The following is an 18,219-nucleotide window of genomic DNA, read 5'->3' on the forward strand; positions in this document are numbered from 1 at the left end:
GTTGTCAAAAACATCTGTTTCAAAATTTTGAAACTCCCAGAAAAAGGATAGGGATTATTGCACAATGTGATTAAATAAATTATTTAGTGGATTTTCAAGGGAACTATTTTAGATGTAATTAGTTTCATGTGATTCTGTGGTACTTATTAGTTATTTTACATTAGAAAAATATACAAAAGCTAATAGTTAATGATGACGTCGAAAACGGAATATAAACCTAGAAATGTGAAGATTTTCGACTTGGATGAGTTTGAGAAATTACTGAAAGATGTCAAAGTGCCCGCCTGCATGATCACCGAGGCACCCGTTGTTGGTAAGCTGAATACTATCTAAATATATATTTTAACCTAAAAATATTTAAATCCCGAAATAGTTCATTGTTCTATGGCTGGATCATTAGCTTATTACCTCAGAGTAATAATTTATTACATTAACATCTATTTCATGTCATGGTCATAGATAGAATCAATCGTTTACCGCCTACCTAGGAAAATATAGTACCATTTCCCACTGAAAAACTTAGAAAAACCCCATATTCCATATTTTGTCCATGTTGTAGGCTGCGTTCTACTCTACACGTTATTTAAAATCCTTCCACACTATCACATCATCATAAAACTTGTGTAGGTATTAATTTTGCAATATTTTATATTTTCATGCAATATCATAACAAGAATATTTTTGTAAATCCTGCTTTCAATATGTTCCAGTGGATGAACAGAGTGTGATAAAACGAGTGAGTGCGTTGACACTTGGAGGCTTCACTGGCGGGGAGCAATGCTCGTGCTGTGGTGCAGGTCCCTTTGAGTCCCGCGCGCAGCAGACTGCCCACTACAAGCATCACTGGCATGCACACAACCTCAAGAGAAGGCTGTTCGGGAAGAGCCCGCTGACGCTGTCCCAGTTCAATAGTAGACAAGGTTGGTAAAGGAAACTTGGTAATTTCTGTTTTACCCTGCTATGGTAAAGCAAAACGAGTCAAAAAAGTCCACCCTTTGTAAATTTATTCATTAGTTGTGCATATTGTGCAATAAATAAAAAATATATATTCTAATGTATACATCCATAGTAAGTTCTTGTAAAAACATAAGGCATAAATTATTCAAAACCACTCAACTTTACAGTGTAAGATATGCTTCTGTTTTTATTTACAGATGACAACTCCAGTGTATCAGGCAGTGACTCGGAGTCTGAGGATGTGACCGCCAGCAGCCCGGGAAGTGATCTGTTCGCGGCTGCTACAAGACATTGCAAAGCATTCTTCACCAATGCTGCTGGCCAGGTCTTCTGCATCTACAGATGTGTGCTGCATCATAGAAAAGTAAGCTGTAATTTGAATTTTGTTATAGTTATTTGCTTATACATAAAATGATTTTGAACGTTTATTTGTCATACACAAACCAACTTGAGTGCAAAGTATTTCATATAATTTCTGCAAAAACATCATTTTGTATTGAGATTACACTGTTACATAACCCAAAATAGGCATTGAATACTGCTAAATTTGCAACATGTATAAAAATTTACGGCAAATTTTCTGTAGCTGCAGAATCTTCCCTCCTCCTATTAGAAAATCTTCCCTACTTCACATAGGTGCACCAAAGCATAAGTAAAACTACTCATTTCATAATTCTCCTAAACCATTACAGGAAGACCTGTCAACCGACGGCGAAGGCAAAGTCTGGATCGAGCGGTGCCGGCGCATCGCCCTCCCTGGGGCTCAACGCTGGGCGGTCCTCATGGTCTCCGGAGGCCACTTCGCCGGGGCCGTGTTCTCAGGCTCCGTCCCTGTGCTTCACAAGACGCAACACTCGTATGTGGTGCGGAGGGGGCAGGGGCAGGCGCAGGGGGCGAGGGACCAGCAGGGAAACGCGCCTAAGTCGGCTGGTGCTAGTTTGCGGAGGTATAATATGGCGCAGTTTGTTCAGGTGAGTTAGTTGGAGGTTTTTGTACTATCGTGGAATCCTGCTTGAAGCTGGCCCAAGTGTTCAGTACAAACACTCTTGCACGGCACGACCGTTCACATCTGACTTAAAATAAGGCCAGGATGGATTTCCCCAATGGTACCCATGTTTGAGTATTGCTATTGGACGTTTTATACCCATATAGAGTAATCACAAATTAATAAGGTATCTCTTCCAGCATGTCCACGATATCCTTAACTCTTGGACGGAAGACCTCAACGGCTGCTCGCTAGTTCTGTATCGCGCTGTCGGCCCTGGCAATCAGGTATTGTACCTCCCCAATTACTCATTTGTTAAACTTATTGTGTTAAACATAGCTTCATTTATGTATTACCTACAGTTTACCAAAATCATTGTAAGAGCTTTAAAATATTTACGAATATGGTAACGATTTGAATATAAACGAAATGGATCGCCTTTTTTCTTCTGTCAATCAGGCGTTTGCGAGCTCGCGTTCTACTGGTTGACCGAAGAAAAAGAGACGATCTCTTTAAATGTGCACAGCCCTTAGCCTATCGCATCCCGGCAAATCAGACACGAATCAAAATCTATTGTGTCTTACTGCCGGTTTCTATAAGCTATCTATCTATTACTGGTAGTTACTTTTACTTTCATACGATTTTGACAGATAGTTACTTTTGATTATGACAAAATCGTATGAAAGTAACTACCAGTTATGGATAGATAGAGTTATAGAAACTGGCAGTTAGAGTTCACTTTGTCCTTACTAACATTAACCACAGATGGCGCTGTTCGGCAAGGGCTCCCCGCTGAGCCGCGAGGACGCGCGCGTGCGGGCGCTCCCGTTCCCGACGCGCAAGCCCACCTACAGGGAGGTGCGGCGCGCGCACGACACCGTCGCCAACATCGAGGTCTATGGTGAGACCAGGGAATTTTTAGAACCTACCTCTTAGGGCCACTTGCACCAACAAATTAAATCTAGATTTAGTGTCAAATGTCGATTTAAGAAACGTCAGTCCATATAAAATTTGACACTAAATCGAGATTTAACACTAAATCTAGATTTAATATGTTGGTGCAAGTGGCCCTTAATCACTGGTGCCTCGAATGTAGAAGTTGCCGAAAATACCGCCAGATTTTTAGATTAACTGCTAGATTCTATAAATAAAAGTCGTATTTGATGTTCACTTTATACTTTATTCTCACACTATACACTGTTCTATTACACAACCTCTCGGTAGCACGGCTCTCAACCGACTGACTAGTAAAACGTAGGGTTCTTTTCTCTATGCTGACTAGTGTCTCCTACCAGTGCAGCGAGCACAGGATTCGATACTATTTTCGAATCTACACGAAGGGTCACTTTTACCAAACGCTAAACGTATTTAAATACATTTTGTAATAACTGACAGACGTACTAAATACGTTTAGCGTTTAGTGAAATTCCACCTAACATATGGAAAAAACGAATGTCACTTTGATGGCGCTATTCGGCAAGTGGCCGGTAGACACTGGACTAGACTCGCACAGGACCGGAAGAGATGGCGTGATAGGGAAGAGGCTTATACCCAGCAGTGGGCAGATACGGGCTGATAATGATGATGATGATGATGATGATTCGGCAAGGGCTCCCCGCTGAGCCGCGAGGACGCGCGCGTGCGGGCGCTCCCGTTCCCGACGCGCAAGCCCACCTACAGGGAGGTGCGGCGCGCGCACGACACCGTCGCTAATATTGAGGTTTATGGTGAGACCTGGGAATTTTAAGAACCTACCTCTTAGGTCCCATTATCGGCATCGGCAAGGAAAAGGATCCTTCGGCGTCCTACATGCAAGCGCACACTATCGGCAATTATGCTTTGGCATGCTGCGACGTTCTTAGGGATGACGTGGCGTCCTTAAGGATGCCGCACCGTCCTGTAGCTATTTGAGCTAGCTAGCTAAGCTATCCCCCGAGTGTTGCCTCGGCGCCGGCGGCGTACCGAAGGATGCCGAAGCATCCCGAAGCATTCTCAAGTCTGCCGATACAGCAGCCTCAAGCATACGGAAGCGATATTTTTGTTATTACGACCACATATCACGGAAATTTCTACTTTATGGCCATTATGTTATAGTATATTGCTATTTGCCACCTAAAATACTCAGTCGTACCGATGCCGATAATGGGCGCCGGGCCTTAATCACTGGTGCCTGGAATGTAGAAGTTGCCGAAGATACCGCCAGATCTTTAAATTAACTACTAGATTCCAAGCACAAGGGATTAGGAGGTACATAGGTAGTAAAAAAAAAAATTAGCATGACAAGGGGGAACCGGGTGGCCTTGGCAGTTTTTGGAAAAACGTTTTCAAACTGAAGTTACGACTTTTTTTCAACTGGCGGCGCTAGTTCTGTGTATATTATACATATATATCGCCTACCTACCTTAATGTATTGAGAGGTAACAGAGGAATCTTCTTCTGAGGGTTTGTCGCCCTTTTGAGGGTATTAGCCAGACACATTAGTGTCAGTCGCTGATAACATTGTTTTAACTTCTCCTTAATGACCCTTCTCAAGGGAGCATAGAACCTATGGAATAGTAGTATAAGGAATACGTTTCTATACGTGAACCTTATGAATGATAATTTGGTGTAAACAGTTTGCCTTATCTTACAGATACTTAAATACATAAATTGATTGAAAAATGTATATTTCAGACTCGATGGAGCTATTTCAGAAGGCAGTGGTGGCGTCAGGCAAGCCCGCGCCTGACTCAAGTGGAGACCGCTCTAGGAAGAAACCGAGCCCTAATAAACCAGTGCTGAACCGCGCTAAGTCCAGGTACGATAAGACTCTACTATACCTAGCTAAGGTGAGATCGCTTACGTTTGCAGCTTAAAGTGTCAGTATTTTAATTTGTGAAAGGTATTAAAATAACACAATAATTCTGGCTTGCTGTGAAAAGTCTATCTATCTAATACATACTGATTGAATGAAATCTTGAAAGGATAGGTAACTACCTATCTTTTATTTTGTTTACTTTGGCTTTCGCGCATCCAAATCGCATACACGTCGCGCTAGTTACTACCAATGGCATTACAGCTTCGCATGATGGCTTTACTCAAAATCCAACCACCAAATACTTACCAAAAACGATTTTCTTCAGGGAACCAATAGCGCGTGAGCTCCCTACCCTAGTGACTTCAAGCGAGGATGAAGGACCTTGCTTCATAGACTCAGAGACCCCCGTAGACTGGATCAAAACACTCTCAGAGCAAACTAGCAACGGCCTTATAACAGCCTCGAGAAAAGACCTAATAAACAATGACCTTTCAATCGCCAGCCCAGAAAGTTCGGAAACCGAAAGCGAAATAGTTCCCGAACAGAAAGCGCTGGCCACTAAGAAGAAGAAGAAAAAGAAACAAGATAAGGCCGACGTGGCGAAGAAGGAAAAAGGTTCGGCGCCCAAGGTTGCGCCTGTCAAAATTCCAGCCAGTGTTAAGAAGGTAAATTGATGGTACTAAATAGATTTTTAGTAAAGTTAATGCTAAATGTTATCTAAACTACGGAAATACTCATCAATAACTTGACAATAAATGAGGTAAAAGAAAGCGCACAGGAACTCATCATCAGGCCTTCTGAACGTAGACCTCTCCCTAGCAACGCCACAACACTCTGTCCTCGGCCTTCTTCATCCAGCCACTACCGGCCACCCGTCTAAGGTTGTCGGTCCAGCGGGCCGGAGGGCATAACCTGCAGAGGGCAGTACAGAAACTCATATTCTTTCAATATGCATTAATATTCCCCTACTCTCCTAGATGTGGAAGGTGATATCAGGCAACGAGCTCCACTCGCTCGAGACAATCTTCGAGGGCTGGGAGCCGACAGCTGTGTCGGTAACAGACGCGTGCAACACCGCCGACCCTGTTGACGGGAACACCGCGCTACATAAAGCCGCCATTGCTGACAAACCGGATATGGTCAAGTGAGTAGCTGTAGGAAACTAAATGTATTTATTTATACATTTATAGTTGTTACTTGAAATTTAAACGTTGGTTTTGAGCGTTGCGAACTTAGTCAAGAGCATGGGTCTATTTCTCGTCATACTTCTTGACATACTTAAACATAACTTTGTCTCACTTTAATTTATCATACACAATAAGTACCTACTATAGGTATTTTTTTCAGGAACTTGCCAAAAGCGGTAAAACAAAAGTGATTCAGAATTTTGTCACACCGTTTCGGCTTGCTATACCTACCACTTTTGCAACACCCTGTGTTGAACACTCAACCTCCCGAATCCTCCCTTTCCTGCACTCCAAATGACGTCATCTATCATGGCGAGCTGATTTTCCGCATTTAGTCTCCAAGGTGGGCCATTATGCGTGAAATACCTATGGGGTGACTAGCTATTGAGCCACCCAAGCTCTCGCCAGAAAGCCAGTAGACGACCTAGGTTGCTCATGACTTCCCGGAGGGACCCCGGAGATCCGAGGATTTCATAAATGACGTCATAACACTAACCTTCCTTAGACAGATCCTGCAAGCGGGCGGCGACCCGTGCGCACGCAACCTCGCGCTGCAGACGCCCTACGCCGCCGCCCAGCAGCAGACCAGGCTCGCCTTCAGACTGTTCCAGGCGGAGCATCCCGATAGATACAACTATGCTAAGGTACATAACGCTCTTTTAATCAAATAGTTCCGGACAGGAACACAGGCCGCTAAGAAAAGATGAAAAAGAAAAGAGGTAAGATGTTACCAAGGAAAAAAGTTCGTCGACCACGTAGGTTGCTTAACTCAGGTCCCGTGTTGGTGCAACCTCGCGCTGCAGACGCCCTACGCCGCCGCCCAGCAGCAGACCAGGCTCGCCTTCCGACTGTTCCAGGCCGAGCATCCAACCAGATACAACTATGCTAAGGTAGGGGGGAAATAGGTTAATAACGCTCTTTTTATAGCCAGTTCGAAAACCAAACTGTTCCGGACATTAATGTAGGATGCATGGTAAGAAAAAAGGAAAAGGGGTTGAAAAGGAAGACGTTCGTCGACCATGAAGGTCGCATTACTCAGGTCTTCTCTCTCTTTGCATTGCTCCCGTCTTATACAAGGTGTAAGATGAATTGTTTGTTCGTAATCCACCCTACAGCTTATTGGTTCTTCGACTTGCCTCATATTATCTTCAGAAAAACTTTATGTACTTTACTAAGTTTTTCCACGATTTTAATGCGATTTACTTCTACCATCAGGCGCACATCCCAGGTCCCTTGACGCCTGAACTGCTAGAACAAGAGATAGAGAAGAAAGCTGCCCAGAAGAGAGCGAAGCGGCAGAAGGACAAAGAGAAACAAGCAGAGAAGATTAGAGCTAGCAAGTTTTTGGCGATGAAAGATTCCGAAAAGGTAAGGTCTTCCAGTAAATCATTATTCGGTACAATAATTTTAACCTCAGTCAACCTCATACCGCAACTTACGATGCCTCTTTGAGGTATTTTTTTTTATAACAAGTTTGTTGCATATATTGGTTTGTCTGTTGTTATAGCAATAAAGCGTAGTTTCGTTTTTAAGGTGACGCGTTCCGAATCCAGTCTTACCACTCATTCAGACACCGGCTTCAATTTTATCCTATTTTTATCATCATCCAAACTAATCAAATAATGACATATAACACCAACACAACAGCCCCTTTGTAACCCAATATACCCATGTATTCTCCCATACCTTATTAGACACCAATAAGATTCTCTACCCCACAGATGCAATCGCAAGAGCTGCGTTGCTTCCTCTGCGGAGTCAGTCTGCCGAAGACTCCGTTCCAATATGACGTGTACCGATTCTGCTCCATCAAGTGCCTTCAGAACCACCGGAACCTCAGACCCTTGAATATGCCCCCGTGATTTATGTATATTAAGTAGGTGTTTGTTTATACGAGAAATGTATTGAGATTGAGGAAAGTTGCTTAGGATAGTGATTGGAATGAAACTAAATTTATGGTATAAAAGTTGCGTAAATGTGCTCAAATTATGGTTCTAGCTTTTCGCCGAAAGCTTCATTATTTATATTTATTTAGAGTAACGTAGTAGGTCATCTACCTAGTGAAGAACTCGCGAGAAAGTTCCACCGACAAAATGCTGACACCAAATAAAACATTTAATTTAAAATTTGACGCCAATATAAATGTTTTCGTCGGTATTCTGATGCGCTGATATTGCAGTGCTAACTATTTCACTGGATTTTTTTAATTGTTTGCGAATGTTGTTATAATTGGAAAGATTGACGGACACCCATATAGGTTTTCGATATGATAAAAAGCTAAATTGGTCGCAGTTGCCATTTAAATATTTAGAGATATGCCTCTTTCATTTCAAATTAGCAAATGTCGGAAAACACTTATCTATAGAATGCGTAGCTATCCGAAGCGATGGTTAAGCTTAAAATTAGAGCTGTCAAAAAACTCCAAACCAAAAAATACGCACTGAAAAATTATAATATTCAATCAGAGAAGCGTTTTTCAATAAACTATTTTAGGTTTTACAACAAAATTGAATGGATTATTGTTACTAGCCGTTTTTGAGTCGACTCAGTCCGTTTTTAATTTAATAATTAAAAATATAAGTACTTGATTATTATTGATTAAAGGTAAGTATCTAGTCCATTTGTATAATGTATTTTTTCTTACTTGTCGTAGATTTTGAGCAATCTTTGAGTGTCTTTTTATTTGAATTAATTTAAAAACTAACTTATAAATTAAAACTTAATGACAAATGAAATACTCACAAGCAAATATAATTGATTTCGTAATTGAACCATTTATTTTGGCCGTAGTTTATTTGTTTATTAGTCTTTTAATTAAAAAGACACACAAATATTGTTTACCTTTTTCGCCAAATAAGAATGAATACAGTTTTTTATATACATGGAGTGTCTCTCATGTACCATTTATATTTCATATCATTTCTCGTGTGAACCGATCATTCTTCACTTTCAACCTCGGGTGTCAATAATGGGTTCCGCTCATCTCGCATAATCTTTATTGACCAAAACTCATTTCGCATAACTCGTATGGTCTAAACTTTTTTGGCCGAACCATCACTTTGCCAAGACTTATGTGGCATAAGGCTCGTTTCGTCTAAAACTCTTTAGGCACAATCTTTAAACACCTAAGTTTCGTTTGCTCAAATTTATGTTCGTCTTTAATATACATTATGTTTCGTCCGAAAATCACGATATTGTATGATCAAAAAATCGAAAGTTAACGACCAATATAATTATTACAAACCCCATGAGATCGAAACCTAAAAATAGGTGCGACGACGAGCAAAGCGAGGAGGAGCGTGTTAGGTGCACATGTTCATCAAAACCAAAGCGGAGCGCAGCGAAGCGGAGCGGAGCGTTTTCCAAACAGCGGAAACAATACAAGGCACCAGTTTGCGCTATGTAGGGAGACGCTCCGTCAAAGTTAAAGCCAAACGAATATTATTACTTTGTATAAACCTAATAAACCTATGCCATAGCATTATTAGGCTATTCAAGATTTGGCCATACCATTATTAGGCTAAACAATGTTATGCGAAATAACTTTTTACTAAACGAGATTTATGCCATACGATTTTCGGCGTAACGAGACTTTGACCAAACGTTACTATGCAATACGAGATTAGGCAAATAAATCTTATGCCAAAAAAGGTAGAACCGTCAATAATAGGTGTAAGGTATTGCTGTATTTTTCGTTTTCAACCCAATATGTAGTCATCAGATATTTACTGAACAAAGTCATAAAAGTACTTAATCCGGAGATAAGTTATAATAAAGTGCCTCCTCACTCCAACCATTGACTTGTAATCTGATAATAGTGTAATTTATTAGAATTTGGGCTGTATGTATTTTACTATAATTTTCAGTCGTTTTACATTACAGGTGAATTATATATATATTCACGGTGAGGCAATACCTTAATTTATTCTAATAAGCTGTTTATGGCTTCATTACAATAAAAGCTTATTAGAATATAAGACATTTTACGAAGATTTATAATAGACATTTTTTGAATAGCACATAGGAATCAAATAGAAACCATGAAGCAATATAAATACCTAGATAAAAAATAATAAATACTTATTTATTTATAAATGTTGTAAATGTTACCGAAGTTTTAAAAAATATCTACAATTAGCTTTATGAAAGTTGATATTCCAATGTTTACTGCCACTTACGTAATGTATTATTGTTATTTACCTTATGTAATAATATTTTTATACCTTACAATGATATTCTATAGTGCCTGCTTGAATAATACAGCGTACCTAAATAAACTTATGAATATAACTCTAATGAAAATCTTTTAATTTCTTACCGACCGGATGGTATCCTTACTAATATTATAAATGCGAAAGTAACTGTGTCTGTCTGTCTGTCTGTCTGTCTGTCTGTCTGTTACTCTTTCACGCCAAAACTACTGAACGGATTTGAATGAAATTTGGTATACATACTGTGTAGACCCTGGGAAAGAACATAGGCTACTTTTTATCCCGGAATTCCCACGGGAAAACTTTTTAAGGCGAAGCGAAGCGCGCGGGAACAGCTAGTAGTACATAATATCCACGCAACTTGACCACAAATGGAGGCTAACTGCGTATTTTGCATTTAGAAACGAATGATAGGAGAGGATTTCGGTGCCTGGGGGGGTCACTCTACAGGAGGTTGCAAAAAGCGAATTTTGAAATTCTGATTTCAGATTCAGGCTTAGATATAACATGCTGCACATGCTGGTTTCGGCTTAGTATACTTAACCTTTTTGCAACACCCTGTATGTTAAGCTTTCGTCTTAACATACAGGGTTACTAAGCGAGCGCGAGCCACGACTCTATAATACATATATATATCCTTGTATTAAAAAGTGCCCATTGCACGACCAGCTCTCGTTCATTCGTTTCGTCAGTATAGAGTATCCCACCTGAAAGCATCCTTGAATGACGAATGATTGCAGGGGCGCGATTCACATCTCAACCGAAATATTTGTAAAGCGATACGAACGAGTTACGAGATGAAATCCGCAATGTTCAAAAACGCGATTCATAACACACATACTTTGACCTCGTTTTCATATCGCTAGTTCGTATTTGGATCGCTTGAGTGAAATGAATGAAACTATATTTTTTTAATTGCCATGCAAAAATAATAAATACTACCACTAATTGTTTTAAATAATTTTGTTCCTACAATATATTTTGTTGGAATTAGTGTAGATAGCAAGTATCAAGAAACTGCTTTTTAATTCAACGTTGAAGAAATTCATAACCTGTGGCACTTTTGACAGCCGCCATGTTTAATTCATAAAAACTTTGATTTTCTTTGTGGGTTTCGAGTCAACGTACATAGGAAATAAGAAGAAAGGAAATTAATTTAGAGAAAAACGACTGAGACATGTAAGTATCAATGTATTAACCTATTTTTTTTAATATAAATGTTACCGGTTGTAGTCAAGAAGGTATTGTAATTTACGATGTATCCAATTTCTGTTTTGAATTGTTTTAGAATCATGAACGAGACGAATACTAGCAGCAGCAGAGTCTCCTACTCGCAGTTGGAGGCTCTGCTTGCTTTTATGGAGGAGCACCGGGAACTGGCTGCCGGGTTCCTAAGATCAACGGAAGCCCGGCACAAAAGCCAAAAGCTATGGGAGGAACTCGGGATCACTCTCAACTGCATAGGCGGGGGGTCAATTAAGACCGCGAAAGGGTGGTCTAAAGTATGAAAACAATGTCTATAAAAAAAATATTTAGTTTTGCTATCAGTTTACAAGATGTATGCATATTTATTTGATTTGTATATTTTGTAGTACTGGAGCGACTATAAGAATAAATTGAAGGCGCGGGTGAGGTCCCTCAACAAGTCCCACACTGGGACTGGAGGAGGGGGAGCACTAGGCCCTCCTCTGTCTGCAATAGAGGAGCGGGCAGTGGGGATAATGGGTCCCCAATTTGGAAAAAACATAAAAAATGTACAGGTTGACCCGCTGCCCCCTCTCAATTTAAATGAAGGTTGTTGTGTGGTAAGTATCTAATTGTTTATACTAAGACTTTCTATTTTATTTATTTATTGATTTTAACTCTATATTTTATACACAACACACAATGAAACAGTTAAATAAAGTAAGAATACCAGTATTTTTTAGAAAAATATATAATATAATAAATTACAGGTGCTTCCCTTTGGAGACGAAAACTGTCCGCCACCACCACCACCGCCACCTGCCACAACAGCCACTGTGACTAGTGGTGGCAATACTGCTACTACTAGTCATAGTGGCTTATATGAAAAACCTGAGCCTAATATTTCATGTAAGTGTGTATATTGATTAAATGTATGAAAGTGTTATACTCCATCAGTCTTTGGCTAAACATAGAACTATGTTTTTTTTTAATTCAGATGCCACTGATAATGATGAGCATGGAAGCTCTACACCTATCAAAAGGATCAAAATGAAACGGCAGCGTGAGTATTTACTTTACAATATTTATATAAACCACAACACTGGCGAAAAGTGGGAGCAGCAATGCACATCTGCTTACCCCACAAGGGAGTCCATTAGGACAAGGCGTGTGTGTGTGTGTTTTTAAAGGCCAATAAGTCTTTTAATGAAAGAAACAGATGGTCAAGTGATCCAAGTGCTAACTCTTGTGTCTGAGTGCTATTAAATATGTATAGTTATTTCCTTTATAATTTCAGGTATTTCAACACCCAGAAGTGCATTGGCTGAAGCCAAAGCCGATGTACTCAACTTGCAACAAGAACAACTGCGCTGTGAGAGGGCCACGGCTTCAGCCCTCACAATGATAGCTGAAGCCATGAACCGTCAGGCTGCAGTGAATGAGAGGCAATGCAGGCTTCTTGAGGAGGGGCTCCTCATATGGAAAAAGGTAGGTTATTCCTAAATGTTTGGCTAAATAATAGAATAGAATTTAACTTTATTGTTACCCCAATAATGTGTTAGGAAAACTGGTGTTGAATATTTATGTTACTGTGTAGTTTTGTTAGTGTCTGTCTGTAATTTTTTAGACCAATATCATACTGAACTTTTTATTTTGTCTTTTCTAGGCTAATGAAAGGAGCAATGAAGACACTTAAAGTAAAGGTAAGGTATAATACATACAAACATAATTTATATCGGAATAAAAACAATTTTTGTATATGTTTTTACTATAAATTGATCCACAGATTTTAGCGGCGACGCAGTTGCGCGACCAGTGAAGCTCTGGCTTCGCGCCCGGCGTGGAGCGCGCGGTCCACGCGGCGCTGCTGCGGCTGCTGCGCGGGAGGATCCCGTCCCTGCGCATGCGCCTGGCCTTCAATGGCCTCACGCCTCTCTTCTTCCTCTTCTTCAGGCGTCAATTCCAACAGAGGAGCACCTGTTTTGCGCGCCACATTGTGCAACACCACACATGCGTTGACTATGCGGGCCGCCTTCTCCGGCTTGTAGTGCAACATTCGAGCTGCAAGCAAGCACCGCCAACGTGCCTTCAATACACCGATGCACCGCTCAACACAGTTACGTGTCTTGACGTGCATGTCGGTGTATAAGGCCTCGCGAGTTCCTGGGGTGGCATCCACAATAGGGGTCATCATTATCACCCGCTGAGCATATCCTGAGTCACCTTGAACAAACAATTTAGTTGCATTATTTTTTAGTTTAATTGTAATAAGAATGATTATGTTTGTATTGTGTTATTGTTACCTAAGAGCCACACAGCTTCCCCTTGGTCGTATAGACCCTGCAGGTATTCTTTCAGAGGGTGACCATTCCAAACAGCGGAGTCGTGAGTAGCCCCGCCGTGGCTGGCATCGACACTTAAAATAATAAGATCTGCGTCACATATCTGTAACAAACCAATATAGTTCCTAAATTGTTATGTTTTTATAGACTATATTTAATATAAGTACTTAATTAAAATAATTACTAACTGTGATTACCTAAGTTCCTATTTCCATTCATAGTTTAATAATTGTTAACAAAATATTGTATTATATAAGTATTAATAATTATACAAAAGGCTAAAAGCATTTTGTACCAGTCAACCTATAGGAGAGAAAATAAGACTTTACTCTTTGATTGCCATTATCTGTAGCTTTATTAAGTGGTAAAGGGACCTAATTACTACCTATATTTTTTTGTATTAGTCATAATTCATAGAATTTATTCTATCAATAAATAAAAAATACATGTATTACAATGTGTTTAATTCATTAGTAACTTACAATTTGCACATTGAGGGAATGTGTATGTTTTCGGTTGAAATATTCTTCCTCATTCTGCGCGGGCCTCAGGATGCAGACATGAGTGCCATCTATGCAGCCCACAATCCCGGGGAAATTATATACCTCAAAAAATCTGTAATAAAAAAACCACTTCAGCAACATATCCAGATAAGCCTAAAGCACAAGGGTAGGGACATACCCAGACGGTAAAATTTATTATATGCTTAATGCTTACCTTCGTTTTACAGTGTTCCTAGCTTCTGGTGTTCTAGGAAACACAATATATTTGGTTAATATTTGAGGATGGTTAAGTGCATCCGTCACTTCAGCTATAGCCCTCGACACAGTGGACTGGCACACACCGTGTGTAGCACCTTGCCCGACTCCTCTCTGGTATGACCCAGCAGCAAAAAAGCCAAGCGCAATTAAGACCTAAAACATGAACGTTATTAATGCTTATTTACTTCATAACAAAAACATATATCCATCCATTACATAAACATATATAGTCATGACTATAATCCCAGAGGGGATAGTCAGACAGTCACCGACTTTTCACTGTACACATCTAAATGTGCAGATTTCCTCACATGTTAGTTGAAAAAAAACATTGGCACATGCCAGGATTGGACTGGACCTTGGGACCTTATCCGTTATGCCACAAGAAGTTATAAGTTTATATACAAAATATTTACCTTTCTTGCCACTGATATATCTCTTGGGTCGGGGCGGTTTAAAAAGGGAGTTAACTCCTCTATAAGAGAGAGGACAGTCTCCTTCGGAAGCCTGTATGTGGCGACAAACTCCGCATCGGGCACATCGAAGGGGTCATTCCTCTCTCTCATATGGCGCAGCTGACGGCGGCGATTATCGACATCCACCCGGTGAGCTGCATCCAGAAGACGCAGGATTCTTTGAATCCGCCACATCTTAAATGAATAAAATGGTTACATTAATTATTTCGCAATATATAACAAATACATAAGGGAAAATTACGAATTCGGTAAAGATGGAAACGTACCTCGTAGGGACGGCTGTCCGGCTGAAAAATGGCTTGAAGATCTTGGAGAGATAACAAGGTCAATTTCACAGTTTTTTGCAGTATTTTTTCTGAAAACGATCTAACAATTTCACCCTTTTCTTCGAAAGTTTAAAATCGCATAAACGTCAAAATATGACAGATAAGCGATATCAAAAAGTTCAACAAAAATGACATGAATCGCGTCATTCTCCATTCCGTTCATTCATTTTGCGAACTCAAAACGATCTTACTATGTAGCTTGGGTTTTAGTGCCATGTGAATCGCAATTTGACACCTCGTTCGTAAAAATCTGAAAACGAGATGAAAGCGACGGGGTTTTTTGTGACACGAATCACGCTCCAGGTTTACGTCTTACTGCCAGTGTGCCAGTTTCAAGAACTCTACCTACCGATGGCTAGTAGTTAGTTACTTTTATAATATTTTGACACATCGTATGATAGTAATTACCAGTCATCGGTAGATAGAGTTATTGAAACTGGCAGTAATACACACACGGCCGGCGTACTCTGGGCAGTCAGCGACGGACCACTAATCTGACTGGCTAATCCTTTCACCTCGAAGATGAAGAAGGAGAGGATTCAGAGAGCGTCCATAACGCGCATGCACATGAAAAAAAAGTTAAAACTAAGTTCTAAATAGGCATATAGGCAGTCGTTACAAACAAAATAAAACTAAGTTTTTTTATAAATATTTTAGTTGCCTTCTAATAACCAAATGTCACCATTTGGGCGAGCCCTATTGTTTAGTTGCCGGACAATAGACTCCGAACACTGATTTATTTACGCAAACATGTGCATTCCCTTCTGCTGCGTAACATCTTTATCTAGGAGTCCCTTACATTTTTTTGTTAGCCTCCTGATTGTTTTTAAACCGTTTAGCAAAAGTAACAATAGACGAACGTGCCTTCACTATGTGCGTACGAATTTTATCATTTGTAACGTTTCGGTGTGATGCACACGGAGTCGGTATCCAGCCAGTGTAGTTCCGGTGGGGTCGATCACCAGCGCCGTGTATCGTTGCTTTACATTCGGCATTCGAAGTTTGAACCGTGCGCATGCCGGACGGACGTCATCTCGGATTTGCCGCGTAAAAGTTACGATCTCTCGCGCGCTTCGAAAAAGTTTGCGTTTGTGCGTCTATGGTCAATTAAAAACTTATTTTAGTGCCAATTTTGGACGTTAATTTGGATTTTGGACAAAAAATATGAAAAGTTTCAGTTTTATTTGTTGCAATTTTACGGCGATAAAGTGATTGGCTAACATTGACAGGATTATTTCTAAAGTGGTGTCATTTAAAGTGCAGTGAAAATGAAGAAAGGCGGTGAAAAACTTCTGGAGTCCTTGTTTTTGTTCATCTTGGCTACGAGTGTTGGTAAGTCCCTTCTAGTACCTATACTTACTTACCCACCTTTGAATAGGTACAGCATGCTTTAAATACTCCTCATATTCATGGTAAGCATTTCGATATTTTCCGTTGGCTAGGTAGAGTGAGTAGGTAATTTAATTACCCATACCTAAACACCTAATATCTAAGCCTAAGCTAATCTTAAATCACAATACTCAAGTCATTCTCTTTCCATTCAAGTCATAATATTTTTTGGCCAGTGCTTACCTGGCATGAGCAGTACAGTTACATCGACCAGTAGTTACATGGTTACACTCATATAAAAATAAATTCATAAAATAATTTTGCACGATGAATAAATAAAGCTAACGGCCATAGTCTGCAATTAGATATTATATTATGCCTACTGTATGCGAGGTTCCTATTAAATTTTGTATATTCTTACCTTCATTGTTCTACGGCCGAATCTGCGATAATCATCTTAATTTTTTCTATTATACGTGAACAGAATGAAAGGGAAAATTCATAGTTGATAACTAGCTACATAGTGGTTCCAGTCCGACCTAAACCAATGGTGATGTTTTAATTTTCAGAAAATAACTAAGTGTGATTTTTAAGGCCTAGTTTCTCTCTTCAGAATGTCAGGTTGAGAACAACTCTTATGTATGATTAGAGCATAATGACTGAAGCGCTGTAATCAAATTAACGTTGAGCAAGACATAGCTCATGCTTAGCTAGATTTACTTAAGTGTCTTAAGCTAGTATTTGTCACCGACGCGCTAAGAAGATGTCTAGATTGTCTTGTATATGTGTACCTTGAAACTAAGCACATGCACGCGTACCTAGGACCTATGCGAAGTAAGCGGGACAATTCAGGGGGACCTCTCTAAATCGACGAACGAACGAACTAAAATTGTCAGCCAATAGGCTTCGCTTTTACGCGAAATAGAGTTTTGTTTTCCTAAAGTTCGGAGTTGGAGAGTGACCCTCAGTCAAACACTCCTAAATCGTGAACTCTGCACTACTGCACTCCTATATCCGGGATATTTGCATCACGAAAATGAAATCGAGCCTGCCAGTGACTAGCCAACAGCCATAGCATTGTGTATCAAAATGCGCAACTCTTATAAGCTTAGTATTTCATAGCTATCTTATTCAGCCAGGCTCGCTACGTGTCTTATTCGAAGTTGATTGATATTCTAGTAGGGACTCTGCTTTCCTATGCAGTAGGTTTGCGGTGACTTGCTGTACTTGCAGTCGCATTGTTCGAGTTTTGCTTTGAACTGTTTGTAGGTGTACTACTGATTTGTTGAGCAGAATCTTCTTTGTACGATTTTACAAATCATCAATAGATAAACGTAGTTTATTTGGTGAACTAGCCTACTTACCCTAGTTAAAGTTTTGACAATTATAATCAGGTATCTATTTGCTTTGAAGAAGTTTTTAATATTACTTATAAGGCCAAACCTTATGTTACTGATGTAGAACATTCCAAGTAAACATAAAGGTAGTTAGCCTATAACAATATTGAACAATTTGGTAAGATACCGTTCTTTACGGTGGCTATCGTGGAACCTTCTCAGAAAAGTAATAAAAATCATGTTTGTTTCTTAATTACTCAGCCATGCTATGATCTCTCTGTTATTCAATAGTGGAAATCATTTTATGGTAGCTGTGGTTATTTCGG

At 39.9% G+C, this 18,219-nt stretch overlaps 4 protein-coding genes across 6 annotated transcripts in view; 3 read left to right on the forward strand and 1 right to left on the reverse strand.

Annotated features, from left to right (window-relative positions):
* LOC105383751 (ankyrin repeat and zinc finger domain-containing protein 1) lies at positions 1-8,894 on the forward strand. The gene is made up of 12 exons (XM_048622481.1): positions 1-313; positions 711-920; positions 1,155-1,321; positions 1,650-1,928; positions 2,143-2,229; positions 2,708-2,843; positions 4,616-4,739; positions 5,065-5,404; positions 5,717-5,883; positions 6,432-6,570; positions 7,142-7,294; positions 7,648-8,894. Exons 1-12 carry the CDS (start codon positions 190-192, stop codon positions 7,786-7,788), a joined length of 2,067 nt encoding a protein of 688 aa, XP_048478438.1. The 5' UTR covers positions 1-189; the 3' UTR covers positions 7,789-8,894.
* A 1,977-nt stretch (positions 8,895-10,871) lies between these two features.
* LOC125488850 lies at positions 10,872-14,115 on the forward strand. 3 transcript variants are annotated; one of them, XM_048622473.1, is made up of 8 exons: positions 11,256-11,316; positions 11,426-11,639; positions 11,730-11,942; positions 12,093-12,231; positions 12,320-12,385; positions 12,620-12,810; positions 12,989-13,025; positions 13,109-14,115. In XM_048622473.1, exons 2-7 carry the CDS (start codon positions 11,430-11,432, stop codon positions 13,016-13,018), a joined length of 849 nt encoding a protein of 282 aa, XP_048478430.1. In that variant the 5' UTR covers positions 11,256-11,316; positions 11,426-11,429; the 3' UTR covers positions 13,019-13,025; positions 13,109-14,115. The 3 variants fall into 3 exon arrangements, with proteins under 3 accessions (XP_048478428.1, XP_048478429.1, XP_048478430.1); XM_048622471.1 differs by having other exon boundaries at positions 10,872-11,639; XM_048622472.1 differs by lacking the exons at positions 12,989-13,025; positions 13,109-14,115 and having other exon boundaries at positions 10,872-11,639; positions 12,620-12,956.
* On the reverse strand, positions 13,020-15,532 carry LOC105385352 (putative nuclease HARBI1). Its single transcript, XM_048622468.1, has 6 exons — positions 15,168-15,532; positions 14,842-15,075; positions 14,382-14,578; positions 14,147-14,279; positions 13,626-13,767; positions 13,020-13,545 (listed from the first exon to the last, which is right to left on the reverse strand). The coding sequence occupies exons 2-6, from the start codon at positions 15,073-15,075 to the stop codon at positions 13,112-13,114; spliced, it is 1,140 nt and encodes a 379-aa protein (XP_048478425.1). The 5' UTR covers positions 15,168-15,532; the 3' UTR covers positions 13,020-13,111.
* A 570-nt stretch (positions 15,533-16,102) lies between these two features.
* Positions 16,103-18,219, forward strand: part of LOC105383771 (irregular chiasm C-roughest protein) — a 50,168-nt gene continuing 48,051 nt past the window's right edge. The window contains exon 1 of the mRNA XM_048622482.1: positions 16,103-16,559. Coding sequence (XP_048478439.1) covers positions 16,496-16,559 — 64 coding nt within the window. The 5' untranslated portion in view covers positions 16,103-16,495. The remainder of the gene's footprint in view (positions 16,560-18,219) is intronic.

The sequence above is a fragment of the Plutella xylostella genome, chromosome 8, assembly GCF_932276165.1.
Source record: "Plutella xylostella chromosome 8, ilPluXylo3.1, whole genome shotgun sequence".
NCBI lineage: Eukaryota > Metazoa > Arthropoda > Insecta > Lepidoptera > Plutellidae > Plutella > Plutella xylostella.

What these genes read in the sequence shown, in the direction of transcription:
- LOC105385352 (XM_048622468.1), bottom strand. Translation starts at nt 15,075, where the DNA reads ATGTGGCGGATTCAAAGAATCCTGCGTCTTCTGGATGCAGCTCACCGG. An exon ending in ATATATCAGTGGCAAGAAAG is followed by an intron (nt 14,579 to 14,841) that starts GTAAATATTTTG and finishes TTCATGTTTTAG; the next exon opens with GTCTTAATTGCGCTTGGCTT. An exon ending in GGAAGCTGTGTGGCTCTTAG is followed by an intron (nt 13,546 to 13,625) that starts GTAACAATAACA and finishes TGTTTGTTCAAG; the next exon opens with GTGACTCAGGATATGCTCAG.
- LOC125488850 (XM_048622471.1), top strand. Translation starts at nt 11,394, where the DNA reads ATGTATCCAATTTCTGTTTTGAATTGTTTTAGAATCATGAACGAGACG. An exon ending in CCGCGAAAGGGTGGTCTAAA is followed by an intron (nt 11,640 to 11,729) that starts GTATGAAAACAA and finishes TATATTTTGTAG; the next exon opens with TACTGGAGCGACTATAAGAA. An exon ending in GGCTCCTCATATGGAAAAAG is followed by an intron (nt 12,811 to 12,988) that starts GTAGGTTATTCC and finishes TGTCTTTTCTAG; the next exon opens with GCTAATGAAAGGAGCAATGA.
- LOC105383751 (XM_048622481.1), top strand. Translation starts at nt 190, where the DNA reads ATGATGACGTCGAAAACGGAATATAAACCTAGAAATGTGAAGATTTTC. An exon ending in CTGAACCGCGCTAAGTCCAG is followed by an intron (nt 4,740 to 5,064) that starts GTACGATAAGAC and finishes GATTTTCTTCAG; the next exon opens with GGAACCAATAGCGCGTGAGC. An exon ending in GACAAACCGGATATGGTCAA is followed by an intron (nt 5,884 to 6,431) that starts GTGAGTAGCTGT and finishes AACCTTCCTTAG; the next exon opens with ACAGATCCTGCAAGCGGGCG.